At 33.1% G+C, this 21,495-nt stretch overlaps 1 protein-coding gene across 1 annotated transcript; it reads left to right on the top strand.

Moving 5' to 3' along the window:
• The first annotated feature begins 6,910 nt into the window (after positions 1 to 6,910).
• Positions 6,911 to 20,829, top strand: LOC142615599 (WAT1-related protein At5g07050-like). Its single transcript, XM_075788338.1, has 7 exons — positions 6,911 to 7,143; positions 7,993 to 8,055; positions 8,199 to 8,315; positions 18,748 to 18,988; positions 19,998 to 20,156; positions 20,242 to 20,393; positions 20,727 to 20,829. Exons 1-7 carry the CDS (start codon positions 6,911 to 6,913, stop codon positions 20,827 to 20,829), a joined length of 1,068 nt encoding a protein of 355 aa, XP_075644453.1.
• Positions 20,830 to 21,495: the final 666 nt, after the last annotated feature.

The following is a 21,495-nucleotide window of genomic DNA, read 5'->3' as shown; positions in this document are numbered from 1 at the left end:
TTGTTATAAGGATTTGAATTATAATACTAACTCATTAAATGAGATAGATTCATTAAAATTAATGAGTATTTTCATTAATTTTTGAAAATTAGAAACTGAAAACAACTTTTTGTATGTTTTCAGTTTCCTTCATAAATTGAGTTTTGAGAATAGTTTTTGTTTTCAGTTCATTTTGGGTTGCCAAACAAAATTTTTAGTCTCAAAAATAGAAAATTGTTTTTAAAAACAGAAAATAAGAGAAAAAAAAAGTTACCAAACATACTGAGTTTCTAAAACTCCAAAAAAAAAAAAAAAAAATTTTAAAAGCCCAAACTACAAAAACCAAGCGTTATACAGTTTTGTATTTGATAAAAATTTTACATACATGCTACAATGTTAATGCTTACTATAGCTCTCTCTCTCTCTCTCTCTCTCTCTTCCCCACCCTCCTCTCTCTATTCAGTCTTTTCCCCCTGTCTTACTTTTGCCTCTTCTCTAATCTCTCTTACTCATAGCTACCCAAACCAAGCCTTCTCTCTGTCTCTTGCAACTCTGTACAAGTGGTCCTTCTTTCTTGTACTGTGGCTTTGCAATAATTTGGGTTTGCTAGCGCTAGCTATTAGGTGGGTTTTTTATTTGGTTTTGGGTGGTGCACAGTGTTGGTGGTGGGGGCTATGATCTACAGTGGTGGTGTTGATGGTTATGGGTGTGGTGGGTTGCAATTTGTGGGGGTTTTGGGTGGTGTCGGGGGTTTCAATTCTTGGGTTTCAATGGTTGAGGGTTGCAGTTGTTGGAAATAAAACAAAATATTGATGGGCCTTTCCTCAATTACTCTCACAAATATCCACACACTACTTAGTGTGTAGAAAAAACTCACACTCACAAATTAAATAAAGAGAGAGAGAATGGAGAGGGAAGAGTTAGAACTCTTTAAGGTTTTGTATTTCTCAACTCTTGCACAGAACATGACGGATGAATGGGTTTATATAGTACACCATCCAACCTTTAACTCTCACTACATTTATTTTCTAACTCTTACATTCATAAATCTCACACATAACTTCAATAAACTTCCCACTACATTAACTTATGAAACTCACTTATTTATGAAGGATTAATTATAAACAAGTTTAACTTCTAACATCCCCCCTTAAAATTGTTTTCTTGATTACTCCAAGTAAGGCTCGCAGCTTGTTGAATGTGTCATACTTGAGTGGTTTAGTGAGTATATCTGCAACCTGATCATGTGACTTCACGAACTCAAGATGAACTTCTTTTCTTGCAATACATTCTCGAATAAAATGATACCTTGTGTCAATGTGCTTGCTTCGGTCATGAAAGACTGGATTCTTTGCAAGAGCTAGTGCAGACTTATTGTCCATAAATATCTTCCGAGCTTCTTCTTGAAACATTTGCAACTCTTTCAATAAACTTCTAAGCCACTTTGCATGACAAACACTGGAGGTAGCAGCAACGTACTCAGCTTCACAAGTGGAAAGCGTCACGATTAGCTGCTTTTTGGACGTCCATGTAAATGCAGTATTACCCATATAGAATACAAAACCAGTAGTACTCTTTCTATCATCCGTATCTCCGGCCCAATCACTATCACTGTAGCCAACAAGTTTAAAATCTTTAGAGGGTGAATACAACGAGTCCATAATCCGGTGTACCTTTTAAATAGCCGAAGAATTCTCTTGGCGAGTCTTCAAATGAGTCATCTTCGGTGCTTCCATGTAACGACTAACTAGTCCAACGCCAAAAAGAATGTCTGGTCTTGTACATGTTAGATACCTCGGACTTCCGATCAAACTTTTGAAGAATGTTGGATTAACCTTCTCTTCATCAACATGCTTTGACAACTTCACTCCACATTCTACGGGGGTGCTAAGCTGGATTGGAATTTAACATCTCGAAACTTCTCGAGAATATCCTTTGCATAACCTTCTTGGGAAATAAAAATCCCATCCTCCATACGCTTCACTTCAATGCCAAGATAATAGGCCATAAGTCCAATATACGTCATTTCAAACTCCTTAGTCATTGCTTTTTGAAGTCTTCAAACATACTTGGATTGTTACTGTAAAAATCAAATCATCTACATAGGACAAACAATTAAGATATCTCCATTTGTATGCACCTTATAATAAAGCGCATGTTCATGTGAGCATTTAGAAAATCCATTAACACTGGAAGTATTTGTCAATTCTACTATTCCAAGCTCTTGGTGCACTGTTTTAGGCCATATAGAGCTTTCTTTAACTTCAAAACTTTATCTTCTGCCCCTACAACATAGCCTATGAAATTTGCTCGGACATAAAGTTCTTCCTCGAGGTAGCCATTCAAAAATGCGGATTTTACATCCATTTGAAAAATTCTCCATTGATTATTTGCTAAAGAAATTAGCAATCGTATAGTTTCCAAACGAGCAAGCTGGGGCAAATACCTCATCATAATCAACACCTTTGCTTGTTGACTATACCTTTTCACCACCAACCTTGCTTTGTATCTCTCTACCTCTCCTTTTGCATTCTTTTTCAACTTGTACAACCATTTTACACCAATTGTCTTCTTTCCAGTTGGAAGAGTTGCAAGCTCCCATGTATCATTCTTCTTTATTGCCTTTATCTCTTCATCCATAGCATTTCTCCATTTTTTTGTCTCGCCTTGCTTCTTCAAATCTGTAGGTTCATAATCGGCAAACGGACAAAAAAGTGTTACATCATCGGTAATCTGTTGAATCATAAAGATCCTGGTTACTTCTCATTTTTCTTGGTCTTTCACTAGAACTTCCTTCTAGTAAAGATGATGATGATGGACTTTCATGAATGGGAGATGATGTTGTTGGTGATGGAGGTGGAGTGGTAGGCTCTTCCTGAACTTCATTCCCTTGATCTTCCTCTTCAAATAGAGGAAAGAAATCATACTTCTCTTCTTCTTGGGTACTCCAATCCCATGTGCCTTCTTCATCGAATTCCACATCTCGACTAACAATGACTTTTCCAGTACTCGGATTATAGAGCTTATAGCCCTTAGAGCTTGGATCATAACCAATGACCACATACTTCTTGCTTTTATCATCTAGCTTGGATCTCTCTTGATCTGGTACATGTGCATATGCAATGCTCCCAAACACACGAAGATGGGAAGCAGGCTTCTTCCTACTCCAAGCTTGTTGTGGGGTTTTTTCCTTGTACATGCTTCTTGTGGGGCAACGATTGGACAAATAGATTGCACAATCTAGCTTCGGCCCAAAATTCTTTAGGCATTTTCTTGCTCTTCAACATGCTTCGGCCATATTAAGAATTGAGCGATTCTTTCTTTACGCTACACCATTCTGTTGTGGTGACCTTGGAGCTTGTTAAAGGGCGGCGAATCCCATTTGCTTCACAAAATTCTTTGAATTCATTTGATGTGAATTCGCCTCCTCTATCAGATCTTAAGGCCTTAATTTCATGACCACTCTGTTTTTCTACAAATGCCTTAAATTTCTTAAATGCACCAAATGCTTCAGATTTCTGCTTCAAAAAATAAACCCATGTTTTTCTACTAAAATCATCAATAAAGAGAAGAAAGTAGTTACTTTTACCAAGTGATGATGGCTTGATAGGTCCACACACATCAGTATGAACAAGTTGCAATGGCTTGGTTGCTCTTGTACTAGCTTCTTTTGGAAAGCTTTTCCTTGATTGCTTGCCAAGGAGACATCCTTCACAAAGCTGGTGAGGATGCTCAATGGAAGGCAATCCTCTCACCATCTTTATCTTTGTCAACAATTGTAGTCCTCCAAATTTTAAATGCCCAAATCTTAGATGCCAAAGCCAAGAAGAATCTTTAAAACAAGCCTTCAGACATTTAATAGCATCAGTTTGAATATTTAACAAGAACATTCTATTTCTTGTCATAGGCACATTAGCTATCACATTATTTCGATGATCCCTTATTAAGCAACTACGATCTTTCAACTGGATATCATAGTCTTTCTCAAGAAGTTGTCCTAAGCTCAAAATATTAGTTTTCATGATTGGCACATAATATACATCAGAATTGATGATCTCCATTCTTTAAACGGATAAGAATTTTACCTATCCCCTTCACTGAAACTTTGGACGAGTCACCAAAGGTAACATTCCCGACCACCGATTCATCAATCTCCATAAACATCATTTTATTCCCACACATATGGTTGCTAGCACCAGAGTCAAGATACCACGCACCATTTTCTTCTTTGCCTTCTCCTTTGTATGCCAACAACAAAGTCGGCTCCACTTCTTCATTCTTATCTTCAACATAGTTAGCTTTCTCCTCAATAGTGTTAGTGGCATTTTTACATTCAGAAGCATAATGCCCATACTTTTGACAATTATAACATTTGTATTAGACTTATCATACCTTCTTTTATATGGTCTTGAGAAACTTCCTCTTCCATGATCTCTTGTGGATTTTGAACTTTGACCCCTCTCTTCATAATTGGGAGAGTTTTGACCATTTCTTCCTCCAGATCCTCTCCCTCTACCACGTCCATGTCCTCGGCCTCTTTGGCTACTTTCACGCCAACCTTTCTCATTCAAGGTGAGCTTTGCTTGTAGGACTTGCTCCAAAGGCTCTTGCTTCTTCTTATTAAGCCTTTCTTCATGGGCTTGTAATGATCCCATGAGTTGGTCAATGGTCACTGACTCTAAGTCTTTTGATTCCTCAATTGCTACAACAATATAGTCAAACTTAGAAGTTAATGACCGTAGAATTTTTTCTACCACACGGACATCATCCAAGTTCTCACCATATCTCTTCAATTGATTTACAATTGCCAACACCCTTGAAAAATAATCTGAAATAGATTCAGATTCTTTCATGTACAAACCTTCAAACTCGCCTCTCAATGTTTGAAGGCGAACTTTCTTCACTTTATCAACTCCCGTTAGAGAGTTTTTAAGAATCTCCCATGCTTGCTTGGATGAAGTTGCATTTGCAACTTTCTCGAACATAGTTTCATCCAAGCCTTGATAGATCAACGTAAGTGCTTGTTGATCTTTCTTTCGAGCTTTTTGCAAGGCATCCTTTTGGTTTTGGGTCAAAGATTCTTCATCTTGTGACTCCACATAACCTTTCTCCACAATCTCCCACGCATCTTGGGATCCGAGCAACGCCTTCATTCGGATACTCCAATTTTCAAAGTTTTGTTTGGTAAGTTGAGGAAATTGGAATGACACCATCCCATTAGCAATAGCCATTCTCACCACGAACCGATTGGCTCTGATACCACTTTGTTGGAAATAAAACAAAATATTGATGGGCCTTTCCTCAGTTACTCTCACAAATATCCACACACTACTTAGTGTGTAGAAAAAACTCACACTCACAAATTAAATAAAGAGAGAGAGAATGGAGAGGGAAGAGTTAGAACTCTTTAAGGTTTTGTATTTCTCAACTCTTGCTCAGAACTTGACGGATGAATGGGTTTATATAGTACACCATCCAACCTTTAACTCTCACTACATTTATTTTCTAACTCTTACATTCATAAATCTCACACATAACTTCAATAAACTTCCCACTACATTAACTTATGAAACTCACTTATTTATGAAGGATTAATTATAAACAAGTTTAACTTCTAACAGCAGTTGTGGGTCATGGCTATCAGTGTTGAGATTGGCTAGGTTTTCAATCAAAATTTTTTTTTTTTTTTTTTGTTTGCTATTATGGCAATCGACTGTATTTTTTATGGTTGCTATGGTAGAGATCAGCTAAGTTTGCTATGTTTTTTTTTTTGGGTTTGATGAAATGGCTAACATTGGTTAGATTTATTTTTGTTTGTAGTAGTGATTGATGGTGGTTTCTATGATTGCTGGTGGTGGAGATCATTTGGGCTTGCTATCTTTTTTTGGGTTTAGTTAGCGGTTGGCTCAAGATTAAAAAGTTAGCTTATTTTAATATTTAGTTTATTTTTGTATTATTTATGGGTCTTACTGCACTTTTTGGTACTATTCATGAGTTTCACTGTATTATCTTAATTAACTTTTACCTTTATCTACAATATTTTTAGTAAAAAAATTTTAATTTCAGCAAAATAAACGGATCTCAAACAAACCCTTAATATGGCTGAGATTGGTTAGACTTCTTTTTGGTCTACTTTGGTAGTGATCAGCGATGGTTTTTCTGGTTGTTGTGGCAAGGATTGGTGGTAGTTTTTTTTTTTTTTTTTGTTATGGTTTTATTTTTTTGAAATTATTTTATATTATTTTAATTAGTTATATTGTGAGTTGTATTAGGACGTGTTAAAGCACGTAAAATAGTTTTTTCTTTGTTAAAAAATATTTTTTTTTGCAAATTCAAATACTAATGTTCTATTATGAAAATGATATTATATTAATTACAATTTATCTTTTTTATAAATTTTAAAAAAAATATTTAAGAAGTTTATTGTATCTTTAATATTATCAGTAAATTATAAAGATTAACATGTACACTATATTGACTTGTTAACATTCCCAAAAATGACAACCGCGGTGTAGGAGAAAGGGTCGGGGTTCAAGTCTTCAGAAGGGAGCTTCACATACATATACATTTAGATTAGGCTAAGGTAGAATTTTATCTCATAAAAAAAAAAAAAACAAAAAAAAAAGAAGAAAAACCAACATCATGTACACTATTGCTATATACTGTTTCAAATTAGACGTGACATAAAATGCTTGTTAAAGGTTTGACTCAGACTGAGTGGTAGAATTAATGATTTTATCCAATAACTGGCCACGATGATTGCGCCGCCGTACGTCCTCGCACTAATCCTAGTCACTATGCACTTTCAAATATGGTAGAAAGTGGGGAGTCCATTTGGGAATAGAGAAAGACTGTTTTTGATTAAAATGCATAACGGTGCTTTGGTTAGAGTTGGGAGGATGCAAATTCAATTTGGTGTGAAATGATCAAAATGGAAGAGAAGAAAGAGGGTGTGAGAGAGGGTATAGGAAACAGCAAGCAAGAGAAGTTGTGTGAAAAGTTGAAACCATATATTTATTGCATATTCGCTTATGTTTGCTCTGCAGGATTCAGCATAACATCCAAGGTCTCTCTAAACAAAGGCATGAGTCGTTATGTGCTTGTTGCGTATGGACATGCTATTGGAACTATAGCTACTGCTCTTCTTGCATTTCTGTTTGAAAGTTTACCCTTTTTATCTTTTTGTGTTTTGTTTTGATATGACTAACAAGGAATTAATGGAAAAAAAGACAGCCAAAATGGGTAAATGTCCTCTTTGTGCAAAAAAAAAACAGCATTATGCCCTATTTCTCAAGCTAATTAGAAAAATGTCTCTCTTTTGAAATTCGATTTTCTCAAAATCGAGTTAAGCTCTATAGTGGCGTTTTAAGAAGCCTATAGTGACGTTTTAAGGAGCTTATAGCGGGGTTTTGTAACTCGAGCTCCATGAACTCAAGTTATAGGTTAAAAAAAAGAAAAACTTGCATAGAACTCAAGTTCATGGAGCTCGAGTTACAAAACACCGTTATAGGTCCTTAAAACGTCACTATAGGCTCCTTAAAACGCCATTATAAGGCTTCAGATTTTTTTTTTGAAACTCGATTTTGAGAAAATCGAGTTTCAAAAGAGGGGCATTTCCCTAATTAGTTTGGAAAATGGGGCATTTGCCCTTTTTTTTTGCGCGAAATGGACATTTGCCCATTTTCGCCAAAAAAAGACAAAGAAAAACATATTCCGCAATTTGTTTCCTTTTATAATTGCATTTGCATCACGATGTCCAGATGAGAAATTAATTAGGACAAGAACATATATGTTGCTTCACAAAATAATGCAAGCATAAATTAAATTAAAAAAAGTACTCTCTTCCCCCTTTTTTTTTTCTTCAAATTTTGATTTTTAAACATAATCTAAATTAATATGATATTAAAAGAATCAAAAAAATATTGATATGAGTATGGGGCACCTTTCTTAGCGAAATTACAATATGAAAGAAATTATATCCTCTGGATAATTAATTATTATTTATTCATTGCAGGAAAATGACAGCAAAATTAGCTTACCACTCGTACGAAATCTCTTCTTCTTGGGTCTACTAGGGTGAGAAATTGAGTAAAGCGTTTGCCAAATAAACAAAGTCATGTCCTTGTCCAGAGCTTGTGTTTTATATTATTATCAAATAATATATAACAAAGTTTTGGTTAGTGGCTAATTTTATTTTTTAATTTTTATATATAATTTAGGGCAGTATTAGGGAGGACACTTTTTTATGCCGGACTAGAACAAACTTCACCAGCTTTTGCATCTGCCTTGGGCAACCTAATTCCATCAATTACCTTTATCTTAGCAGTTTTGTTCAGGTATATTATATATATGAATTAAACAAAATCTATCCTTCATATATTCGGAATATTCTTGTTTTAGATTTAATTCTTTATATATAAGATATGCATCACTTTCATGATAACGTATATTCAATCCTAATATAAAAAGATAATAATTCTATCTTCTTCTCCTTTTTACTTTTTCCCTAAAAGTAAAAGGTAATAGAATATTTGACATTGTGCTTGGAGGATGAATTTTATTGAAAATTTTGTAGAGTAGTTTGAGATGAGATTTTTGTAGTTTTTTGAAATTTATATGGGTGAAAAAGTGTGTAAAGTTGTTTAAAATATAAAAATGTGAGTTTGAACTTGGTAAACAAACAAGCCCAATCATTTGGATAAAGCTGTTTTAGAAAGTGAATTTTTAAAACTTAAGTGTTTTTATTATGTGCATTTTGAAAACCCAATTTTTAAAACATTGTATAAGTGTTTGGCAAAATTTGTAAAATATGTGATTTCGGTCAATTCACCTATTAAATAATATATATATATATATATATATATATATATATTTATAGAACAATTAAATAATATTGATCTAAAATAGTTATTTCAGCTGGAAATTACTTAAAAGTCCTATATGCATTAACATTTCCCAATTCAATGTTATTATATAAGATTTAAGTACCACAATTGAAGGGAGAAAAAAAGAAAAAGAAAAGGAAAACTCAAAAAGCTACACGTTGATGGTATATATAGACACCATTGTACTTGAAGTACTTCACCATACAATAAAAAGCAGGGTGGTCAATACTGTACTAGTACCGGCCCATATATACCGTACCGGCTAGTGCACCGATACCGGTATACTTCTATTTTATATCGGAAAAAATACCGGCCGTACCGGACCGAAACACAAAATGCTGTGTTTTTTTTTGTTGTAATTGTGGCAATTTTTGTCTCTAAAATAATCAATAATGAAAGAATTTTGTAGATAATTTCATTATTTCACCTAACCTTTGATCTCTCCAATTCTTTTACTTAATTTGGATTTGGTGTTTGAATTAAGAGTTCCATTTTTTTTAATTGTTTTACCTGCATCAATTCTAATCTCCAGTTGATCTTTAGGTGGTTGTATCAATAAGTACACAATAGTTGAAATGGAAGGTATTTATGAGACTAAAAGTTGGAGAGTCTGTGTGTGTAAATAGAGATTGTGTGTGTGTGTGTATATTAAATATATAAAATAGCGGTAGACCTGAAACAGTACACTGGTATTGACCGGTATCCGAAATATATTGTACCGGTGGCCAAATTAGTACAACCTTCGGTACAGTATTGACTTCCTTGATAAAAAGTGAAGAACTCTGTAGTAGATTTCTAATTTCTCTACGTTTGTTCACCACTTTAAAGTTTAAATTGTGAGGTTGCTCTCACTTTATCGATTTGAGGCTTGGACAAAAGAAAGAGGATGAAACATAGGTTAAGTACCCACTGTCACTTTAGCATGTTGCCGTCGGAGTAAGAGAGAATGTTGGGGTAGTGGGCGGAGACAACAACAACACAATATATAGTGAATGAAGCATGGGTGAAGGTACGACGAAGATAGAAAATATATATATACACACACACATAGGGTTAATGTAAGGGGAGGGAGGGTTTTGAAGTTGATATGTTGGTTATTTAAGATATATTGGAGGGGGGGGGGGGAATTTAGGGATTGAAAACCCAAAAAAAGTGCTAAGTTGTGTTTTAAAATTAGCATTTTTTAGAAAAAAAAAAGTGATATGTCCACAATATTTTCTACTCATAAAAGTGAATTCTAAACTTGATCTTTTGGCTATTATAAATTGCAAATCCTTCAAAATTGCAAGGTCAAACAAATTGATTTTCACATTTTTTGATAAAAACGCGTATTTTTCTCTTAAAAAAAATGCTAAATGGACCCTATAATTTAGTTTTGAATAATTTTTTTCTTTATTGGGTTAACAATAATGGTGATTCAAAAAATTATGGAGAGGTATGAATTTGGTATCTTGAAGCATCTAAATATTTCAAGTTCAAACACGCATTAAAACTAATAAGAGAATGTGTTATTTCTTCTCAAAAAAAAAAGAAAAAAGAAAAAAGAGAATGTGTCATTTACCAATATTATCTATCATTTTATTCTTCAAACTTTATTACACTTCCATCTACTGCAAGTCTACATTCTACAATGCTACTGCTACCACTTACCACACTATACCATTGCCACTTTCTCCATAGCACTACCACTCTCGATGCCACTATAATTGTTACTTTTGACGTTGTTTTCACAACCAATGCCACTATCACAACCACCAAAAAAAATATTGCCCCTATCACAACCACTAAAAGAACGTTATGATAACATATCATTATCACCGTCATTGGGAATAAGGTTGTCTATAATAGTTTCTCAAAAAAAAAAAAAAAACAGTTGTCTGTAATAACTTTTCCACGAGAAAGTATTTAATATCAAATGATATTACGTCAGCGGTATCAAAATTCAATAAGTGAGAGACATGTATACAAAAAATAATTACCTTACTAATAAATAAAAGATATGTGTTAGTAGATAGTTATTTTTGCATACACATCTCTTATTTATTGAATTTTGATACAAATAACATGGTATCATTTAATACAAAATTCTTTTTCCTTTTTCACACCTAAAAATAATGGAATTTTGTGTACTAAGTATGACCATCAATTACCATCATCACTACTATACCACTGAAATTCTTATTTAATCATACTCACCAACTTGTTTTTTTTTTTAAAAAAAAAACAAACAAACACACACACACACAAGGGAGAGGGAAAGGGGTTCTAACATAAAGGCACACCACAACTCCACTCAACCATGGCTTTTGAGTGGAGTTGTGGTATGCCTTTGTGTTAGAACCCCTTTCTCTCTCCCTTGTGTGTGTGTGTGTGTGTATGTGTGTGTTTGTTTCTCATATTGTCCCATATTGCTTAAAAGAGTGTATTGTGTGTAGTATAACTTGTCCTACCCTCCTTTAAAAATTACCATGCTCACTAATTTGTATTCCAGCAATTTATTGGCCATATTAAATTCTCAAGAATGTTACTTAAATTCTTGTAGCCAACTACTTTGTGTTTGGCAATAGCAGAAAAAGCTAGCTTTTAGCTTATTTAGCTTATTTCAAATTGGTCATGTGACTAGGAATGGCAACGGGTTGGGTTTGGACTGGGTTTTTTGATACACGGACCCAACCCGTGGGTCTTTACCTGTTACCCGCCCCGTTTAATAAACGGGTCTTTTTTTTAAGCCCCAAACCCGGCCCGTCGGGTCTCTGCGGGCCCCGAAGGGCCCGTCCAGCCACTTTTGGGCCTAATTTGTGGCACAATCCGACCCAATCTTTTATATATATATATATATATATATATATATAAATTTAAAAAAAAAACCCAAACACATACACAAACAGCAACACAAATAAATCACCATTCTTATCAGATTGAATCACCATTCTTGCTTCTCAAAAAAAAAAAAAAAAAAAAAAAAGAATCACCATTCTTATCACAAACAGCAACACACCTAAATCAACACAAAATATACACATGCATTACATTCTATATAGATTGAATCCTCAAACAAATATCCAAAAACAAAAACTACTGAGAGAGGAAATGAACGAAAAAAAAAAAAGAAAAAAAAAAAAACTCAGACCACTAAAGCTCCATCGGTGGTGCTCCGATCTAACAACATGACCACATCTCTCTCCAATCTAATAATCCCATGCTTCAATCTATGGATTTTGTGCTCCTTCGTGACAAATGGCAACCACCACGAGGGTGAGGGTGGTTCGATCAATGGATTTCGTGCTCCTCCTTGACAAACGGTGATGCGAACTTCAATCGACACGCTTTGAGACCCAACAAAAATATTAGAATATTTACCCAGGAAAGCTAAAATTCAGATTTATGATAGAAACCCTGACCTAACGTTTATAATCGAAACGTGAACCAAATGTATAAGTTGACCTTGATCCAATGATTATAAAGAATCACGAACCGAAGGTATAAAGTTTGAACGCCACAAGGAAGAATCCCTGATAAATTCACAGTTCTTGAAGAACCAAAAGAAGAGCAAAGCCTCACATTTTCTGATTTTTATTCAATAATATGATGAAAAACGTTTACAGACTTAATGGCCTATTTAAGGACTCTATAAAACTTGACAGACAAGAAAATATATTCTAAAATAACTCCTAATTGATACCTTACCATATCAGGAATCAAATTTAACCTAAAAAGCATTAAATGCACCTAAAAAATAAGGAAATAAATCACCTAAACCTAAAATAACGTTTTTACATAAAAATACCAAAAATAATAAATTACAATAATTAAACAGTAAATTGTGTTCTACATCAGACCCCTCCACTTGAAACAAACTCGTCCTCGAGTTCATCTTTGAAATCTAAAATCTTCCGCTCCAAATAACAAATACTTCGAATGCTTTAATGACTTGATCCTGTTGTGAAACTTGAATCCTTCATAAAGTGTAGCAGAAAATTTCTTCTCATCTACTTTCAATTTATTTGCAACATCAATCAACAAAGGGTTGATAATAAAATTAAAATTTTCTACTCCAAGAAAATCAACAGATTGAATAGTCATCTTCAACAAATCAACTGAGACTAAATGATTGTGAGTTGTGGACTCATCCTCATATTTAACCTCAATTGAATCTTTCACAATGTTCTCAATAATTACTATCTATTTTTTTTTCCAAGTGTTTTTTTTTTTTTTCACTTTTTTTTTGGATGATAACAGGAAATAAAAGATAAAAGGATAGAATACTGATTTTAGAACCTGTGCTCTGATACCAAATGATGCGAATCTCAGTCGACACGCTTTAAGACCCAACAAAAATATTGGAATATTTACCCAGGAAAGCTAAAATTCAGATTTATGATAGAAATCCTGACCCAACGTTTATAATCGAAACACGAACCAAAGGTATAAGTTGACATTGACCCAATGATTATAAAGAATTACGAACCAAAGGTATAAAGTTTGAACACCACAAGGAAGAATCCCTGATAAGTTCACAGTTCTTGAAGAACCAAAAGAAGAGCAAAGCTTCACATTTTCTTATTTTTATTCAATAATATGATGAAAAACGTTTACAGACTTAATGGTCTATTTAAGGACTCCATAAAACTTGACAGACAAGAAAATATATTCTAAAATAACTCCTAATTGATACCTTACCATATCAGGAATCAAAGTTGACCTAAAAAGCATTAAATGCATCTAAAATAAGGAAATAAATCACCTAAACCTAAAATAACGTTTTTACATAAAAATACCAAAAATAATAAATTACAATAATTAAACAGTAAATTGTGTTCTACATCAAACGGCAACCACCACGAGGGTAAGGGTGGTCCGATCTATGGATTTCATGCTCCTCTGTGACAAACGACAACAACCATGAGGGTGAGGGTGGGTTGGTGACTGTGAGGGTATGAGAGTGAGGGTGAGGCGTGATAGAGAGATTGAGGGTTAGGGTGAGGGCCTGAGGCGTGGCTACGTGATGAGGCGTGAGGGCGTGAGGGGTTGAGGGTGTAAGGGGCTGAGGGAGGGCGTGAGGGGCTGAGGGACGCTCTTCCACTAACCCACTTCTTCAAAGTAATTATACGTTGTTTTTAAAAAAAAAAATAAAAAAATAAGTTAACTCCCTAATACACATTCTCATCTACACACTCCACACCCTCCATTCAGTTTTTCAAATTTTCTTTTCCACCTCTTTTTCTGTTCCTTCCCCTGCACGCTCATTTCTCTCTCAATTGCAAAATTGCACACTTCAAACTTCTCCCTCCAAAAGTTAACTGATGGTTGTAGTGTGAAACCTATTATGAGATTCAAGTTTGCGAAGTCCAAACCTTAGAATCATGGATTACCCTATCTAATCTATACTACTATTTAAGCAGCTGCACCTATTTGGACTGGATTTTTTTTTTGTTCCAAAATACCTCTACACCCCTAGGTTTAAGTAGAGACAGAACTAAATGATAATTTGGTAAAAATACATGTCTAACTTGCACTAAAATATTGCTTACAAAATAGGATTTTTTTTTTGTTTCAAAATACCCCTACACCCCTAGGTTTAAGTAGAGACAAAATTAAAGGATAATCTAGTAAAAATACATGTTTAACTTGCACTAAAACATTGCCTACAAAATAAGAACGCTCTTCCACTAATCCACTTTTTCAAAGTAATTATATGTTTATTGTTTTTTTTTTAAATAGAAAAATAAGTTAACTCCCTAATACACATTCTCATTTACACACTCCACACCCTCCATTCAGTTTTTCAATTTTTCTTTTCCACCTCTTTTTCTGTTCCTTCCCCTACACGCTCATTTCTCTCTCAATTGCAAAACTGCACACTTCAAACTTCTCCCTCCAAAAGTTAACTGATGGTTGTAGTGTGGAACCTATTATGAGATTCAAGTTTGCGAAGTCCAAACCTTAGAATCATGGATTACCCTATCTAAAAGGTATGATGTTTTTATTGGGATTTTTTTTTTTTTGGTGGTAAACTACTGGTATTTTATGAATGCTGATTTAGTGTGTCATTTGTTTGTTTGTTTGTTTGTTTTTATTTTTTATTGAGTTTATAATATAGGGTTTTGCTCTGATGGAAGTTTTTTTTTTTTTTAGATTTTCACATTGACCTTCATTAAAGTTAACTGATGGTTGTAGTGTGGAACCTGTTATGAGATTCAAGTTTGTGAAGTCCAAACCTTAGAATCATGGATTACCCCATCTAAAAGGTATGATGTTTTTTCTGGGATTTTTTTTTTTTTTGTGGTAAACTACTGGTATTTTATGAATGCTGATTTAGTGTGCCATTTGTTTGTTTGTTGTTATTTTTTATTGAGTTTATAATATAGGGTTTTGCTTTGAAAAGCTTTTTTTTTTTTTGTTTGAGCAGGAACAATTAGAAAAAATCTTTTATTTTTGTAAGTAGAGTTTCTTTTTCCTATATCTATTTCTATAGTGACGGTAAAACTTTAGTGACCCTGATCAAGAAAAATAGAAATTATCACAAAGAATGAAAGAATACATATCACGTGTAAATATTTATGTAAAATTCAAATATTAGTTATATTCATTGAAAAACAAATATCTCGTACGCAGTACCCCTATTCACACTTTCAAGGCACTTTCTACAACCGAAAAAACAAATGAATTTTATAAGTGAATAAAATATTTACAAAATATTAAAAAATGAATTTTATATAAAAATTAGATTTAAACCCTTTGAGTTTTAGCATAAAAAACGTGATGTTTGGTAAGCGGCTGCCCTTGTTTGGATCGGATTTTTTTTTGTTCCAAAATACCTTTATGTCTCTAAGTTTAAGTAGAGATAGAACTAAAGGATAGTTCAGTAAAAATACATGTCTAACTTGCACTAAAACATTGCTTACAAAATAAGAACACTCTTCCATTAACCCACTTCTTCAAAGCAACTATACGTTTATTGTTTTTTTTTTAAATAGAAAAATAATTTAAACACCCCACGTTTATTAAAAAACAAATCTAAATATATATATATATATATATATATATATATATATATATATATATATAAAACTAAAGAACAATTCGGGTTTTTTTTAATTCTAAAATACCCTTACATTCTTATGTTTAAGTAAAGACAAAACTAAAGGATAATCCAGTAAAAATACAACTCTAACTTCCACTAAAATATTGTCTAAAAACTAGGGTCACTTTCCTATTAATTTTCAAATTTATTTATCCACTTATAAATTAGATTCTCAAAATAAAAATTATATATATAATAAAAAACATATATTTTTTTTGCTACTACCACTAAAAAAAAATGAAAGCCTCATCTCATGTGCGAAGCATGTGTAATGAGGTTAGTCTATACTATTATTTAAGGGGGCTGATCCTGTTTGGACTGGATTTTTTTTTTTGTTCCAAAATACCCCTACAACCTATGTTTAAGTAGGGGCAAAACTTGGTAAAAATGCTTCTTTAACTTCCACGTAAAACACTATCTACAAAATAGGACCACTCTCCTAGTGGTTTTCAAATTACTTTAGCCATTTATAAAAATAAAAAAAAATTAAAACAAACACAAAAATTAAAACAAACATAAAATTTAAAATAAAAATTATCCTTATTTTCCTATCTTTATCACTACTTTGGATAACTGTCTTTTTTTTTTCTTTTTCTTTTTTCAATTTTCAAAATAAAACATTTGAATAAAAAAAACACAATTATCTTTGTAAAAACACATATGCCCTACTTATTAAAAAAAAAAAAACACAGCCGTACACAAATTTAAGACACAAACTCCATATTTCTACCCAACAGTTTTAAATTTCCCCCTTATCATTAGGAGAGAAAGTTTTTGTGGGTACTCAGGATTTTCACCTCTCGGGCCAATGGCTTTTTGCTTTGTAACCTTGTTTGGCTTGACAACTTGTATCTCACATCGAAGAGAACTCCTCCTACTTTCTCACTTATAAGGCAGCAAGTGGGGGAGGATCTTTGCGATGTGGGACAACAATAAGTTTCCAGGGAGTACGCAATAAGTTTCCCTGGAGTACAAAAATTGCCCACACAGTTTTAAACTCCATATTTAAGATCACGTTGCTTTTGTTTTTTGGCTAAACATATATTTCGTTTATTTTAGAAGCCAGTTAAACATATATTTCAAGTTTATAAGTTATCATTCAAATTAAAAACTCCTCAATTTTAGCTACAAATTTTACTATTCCACTAATTTCTCCCCATTATCAGCCATTACTTGATCAGTTATTCAATCAGCCCACTATAACAGTAGTTAACCAAAATCACAATACTTACCCCTACCTCTAGATCACATATAAAATTTTTTTTTTTTTTTTCGGTTGTAGAAAGTGCCTTGAAAGTGTGAATAGGGGTATTGCATATGAGGTATTTGTTTTTCAATGAATATAACTAATATTTGAATTTTACATAAATATTTACAAGTGATATGTATTCTTTCATTCTTTGTGATAATTTGTATATTTCTTGATCAGGGTCACTAAAGTTTTACTGTCACTATAGAAATAGATACGGGAAAAAGAAACTCTACTTACAAAAACAAAAGATTTTTTCTAATTGTTCCTGCTCAAACAAAAAAAGTTTTTCTAAGCAAAACACTATTATAAACTCAATAAAAAATAAAAACAAACAAACAAATGGCACACTAAATCAGCATTCATAAAATACCAGTAGTTTACCACACAAAAAAATACCGGTTCACCTAACCGGGTTATATTTGAGCCGGGTTCCGGGTTTTTTTGATAAAATTCGGACCCGACCCGAACCCGCTTTGGGGGTTTTTTTAAAAAAAAAAACCCATACCCAATCCTATTCTTTATCAGGCCGGGTAAAATCCGGCCCATTAGGGTTGGGCCGGGCCGGGTATCCGCGGGTCGGATCTAAATTGTCATCCTTACACGTGACACATTTATTAGTTATAGGGCCCACTTGCTACTTTTTGAAGAGCAAAACGTCATTTGCAAGTGTTTGTGGACACACTTGCATTACATTTTTTTTTTTTTTTTTAACACAGGCACTGTTTGTGGATCCCCTTGGTCACACATGATTTTTTCTTTCACTTCTTTTTTAAAAATTTTTTTTATCATACTTTCAACAAAAAAATTTTTGTTAAAAATTAATTAAGTTGTTTCCAAACGGAACATAAAACTCATAGGGTCCAAATCCCACGTCTCTCAACTATCTATTTTTTTTAGAGAGTTTTAGCATATGACGTTGGCGTTTACTCCTAATAATAACTTTTTATTATTAGCTCGAGACATTAATCAGCTTTTGGTATAGGTGGGGATTGAACTCCAGATCTGATATTCAATCATCAGATATTTTACTAGTTCAGTTAATTGGAACCCACTCAAGTATCTAATTATTATAAAAAAAAAAATCCTTAACTATCCAATTATTAATTATTTGAAAAGCGCCTAAAAATGTGGGAGTGCTGCAATTACTTTTATAAGTTATATGCTTGACATGCCCATTTGATTTTTTATTTATTTACATTATATATATATATATATATTTTTTTTTTTTAATTTTTATGAAATGATTCTAAATTAATAAAATGCTAAAAAAATTATTATCAATTTATAAATAAAAAAATTCTAAAAAATTATTAGTTTTATAATAAAAAATTTATAAATTGTTCTTATCATAAATTAATATAATTTGTGTCCCATTAATAACATAATAACTAAATTTTTATTTATTTTTTTTTGTTGCGATTAAAAGTTGACACATTATAGTAGTTTGTAAAGCTTGTGTAGCTTTATAGAATCTGCAACGTTACAAGATTCCAAATTATCTATTGATTCTTGATTCGTGAGCAGCTAAGTTTTGCTTGGCATATTAGGATGGAGAAATTAGAGATTTCAAAGCGTGGTTCTCAAGCCAAGATATTGGGAACTGTTGTTGCGTTTTCTGGTGCAGCACTCATGACCCTATACAAGGGTATCACTGTGATTTCTCTCCATACTCAGCACTCGCATCAACCCGTGACCCAATCAAAAGGATTCGTAGACAAGGATTCAGTAAAGGGCTCCCTCATGCTTCTCACTTCTTACGTTTCATTGTCAGCTTTCTACATCCGACAGGTGATTCTAAGTTGCTATTTACAAAATAAATTGTTTTTCTATACAGCCAAAAAAGGTTAGACTACAAATAACCATCCAAATCAGGAACAAAACCAGGAATTAGAGTTAGGAGGCAGTTTTGCTATTGACTATGTGCAACAATTCTAGCCTCTGACTCTGCTTCTTAACTAACTGTTAAGTGATTTTCTATTTTCTATTTACTAATTTTTTTTTGTGCTTTTGATGTGTGCGTCAATGGTGGGTAAGGACAAATTTATTTTATTTAAAGTTTTTAAAGAATTGGGTTGTTTATTTTGGGTAAAATTGGTTAATTGAACTTATTTTTTTTTAGCTTTACTATTGGTAATTTTTGTTGTTGAGCTAATTTTTTTTGGACTTGTGTCTATAAATATTTTTATGGCCTTTAGAAAGAGGAAAATGCTAGAGTTACATTTTTTTTTTTACAAATCGTTAATGTAGTGAGTGATTATTGGTAAGTAAAAAAGTGATGTAAGTAGTAGGTCTAGATATAAATCAATAAGAATTTCCTAATTTGTAAAAATGTTGTAGAAAAGTTTGTAACTATAACATTACTTTTAAAAGAATCAATGATATTATTAAGGGAGCGAAAGTGTAATTTTATAAAACGAAAATTTTAAAATTAGTAGCTATATATGTACTAGTATTTTATATAAAAAAAAATTAGGGGGGGCCATTGCCCCCAATGCCCAAGTCTACCTCCGTCCATGATCCCATCCAAATCTTGGTGCTCTAAAAGGAGAGCTAAAGAGAGAGTCCCTCTATTTGGTCCTCCCATTACAGTCGATATTGCTTCTTTGAGTTTATACAACTAATTCATTATAGAAGTGATCATTGGAGGCCTCTATGCCTTATGTTCGCTTGTTGTACATACTTGTATTATAATAACAAGGATTACAACTACATATATTGGAAACTAATGCATGTCCAATTTAAATTTGAGAAAAGATTCATGAAATTATAAACTAATACGCATATATGACTATTGCAGACAATTACAATTAAGATGTATCCAGCACCAATAAAACTTACATCATTAACGTGCTTATCGGGTGCTATACTCTCCACTATCATGACAGCAATTTTGGATCATAAATCTTCATCATGGAAATTGTCATGGAACATCGGCCTTCTTGCTCCAATATATAGTGTAAATTTTTAAATGCCACACCCATCTTTTCCTATCTCCGGAGATTTGAGAAAAGCTAATTCTATAGTACTGTATTTTTTTTCAGGGAGTTGTGATTTTTGGAATTACAGTATATGTTCAAACATTGGCAATTAGACTAAAAGGACCAGTTTTCATGACAGCGTTTAAACCGTTGTCCACATTAATAGTAGCCATTATGGGACTACTAAATTTAGGAGATGCTTTATACATTGGACGGTAAGTATGGTAGGATTCAGATCCTCTAGAGTTCTTAGGGTACTCTACCAAGTAGAGTTCATTAAATCCTAACCACTCTTTAATGATTTAATGGTTTAGATTCTGCCATGTCAGCATTCTAAACCATTAAATCATTAAAGAGTGGTTAGGATTTAATGGACTCTACTTGGTAGAGTACCTAAGAACTCTAGAGGATCTGAATCCCGGTAAGTATATATATATATTGATTCTTGAGCTAGCTTTGGTGAAAAATGAGTTTTCAAGGGGGGAAAATGACAAAGGTATAAATTTAGAATTAGTAATTCTTATACTCTCCACTTTGATTAATTCCAGTGTTATTGGAGCTACCTTGATAATTCTTGGACTTTACGCCACGCTATGGGGGAAGGAAAAAGAGAAGGTGGAGAACGAAACAAACCCTGTCCGAGCAAGTTAATGAAATCAAACAAGAGAAGTAACAGAGAGGAAGATAAATTTGTATTAGAATTGTACGTTATCGGCTAAGGATAATATAATCACTTTATTTTAAATTTTTGCCCAAATGCTAGCTAGTATATATCATACAAACCTCTGCACCAAAAGATACATCGGAGTTTTTATCTAGTTTTTTCTTAACTCCATTATCTACGGGACAAATTTTGGCTCCAAAAGATGCATTGGAGTTTTTATCTAATTTTTTAAGACATGTGAAACTTGTTAGAACATATGTTATAAAATTGGTTAATCCTTTGCAAAACGTATTTTACTTGTAATTGAGTAGATTTAGAATGAGTTTAGTACTTCAAGAAACATATTGTCCAAGCCAAGTATTAAAGCCATGAAGATTGGACCAAGAAACAAGTGAAGAAAAATTGTTCATTAAAGCTTGATAGATTTCCGACAGATATCTCGATAGATATATCTATCGAGGTTTCAACAATTGCTTGACAGATATATCTATTGAGGTCTTGACAACTGCTCGACAAATATATCTGTCGAGAATTACGAAATTAGAATTTTCAGATTTGATTTTTGGCCCATGCTGGCATGTATGTGTAGGGTTTCTTTTCTCACAACCCTAGACATATATAAGACTTATTTTAAATGCCGTCACATAAGAGAA

This window comes from Castanea sativa, chromosome 11, assembly GCF_040712315.1.
Source record: "Castanea sativa cultivar Marrone di Chiusa Pesio chromosome 11, ASM4071231v1".
Lineage (NCBI taxonomy): Eukaryota > Viridiplantae > Streptophyta > Magnoliopsida > Fagales > Fagaceae > Castanea > Castanea sativa.
This window is presented reverse-complemented; position numbering and strand designations above follow the sequence as displayed.

Coding starts and splice junctions, on each gene's coding strand:
- LOC142615599 (XM_075788338.1), top strand. CDS start 6,911: ATGGAAGAGAAGAAAGAGGGTGTGAGAGAGGGTATAGGAAACAGCAAG. Junction 8,056..8,198: donor TTCTTCTTGGGTCTACTAGG/GTGAGAAATTGA, acceptor TATATAATTTAG/GGCAGTATTAGGGAGGACAC. Junction 18,989..19,997: donor CAGCTTTCTACATCCGACAG/GTGATTCTAAGT, acceptor TGACTATTGCAG/ACAATTACAATTAAGATGTA.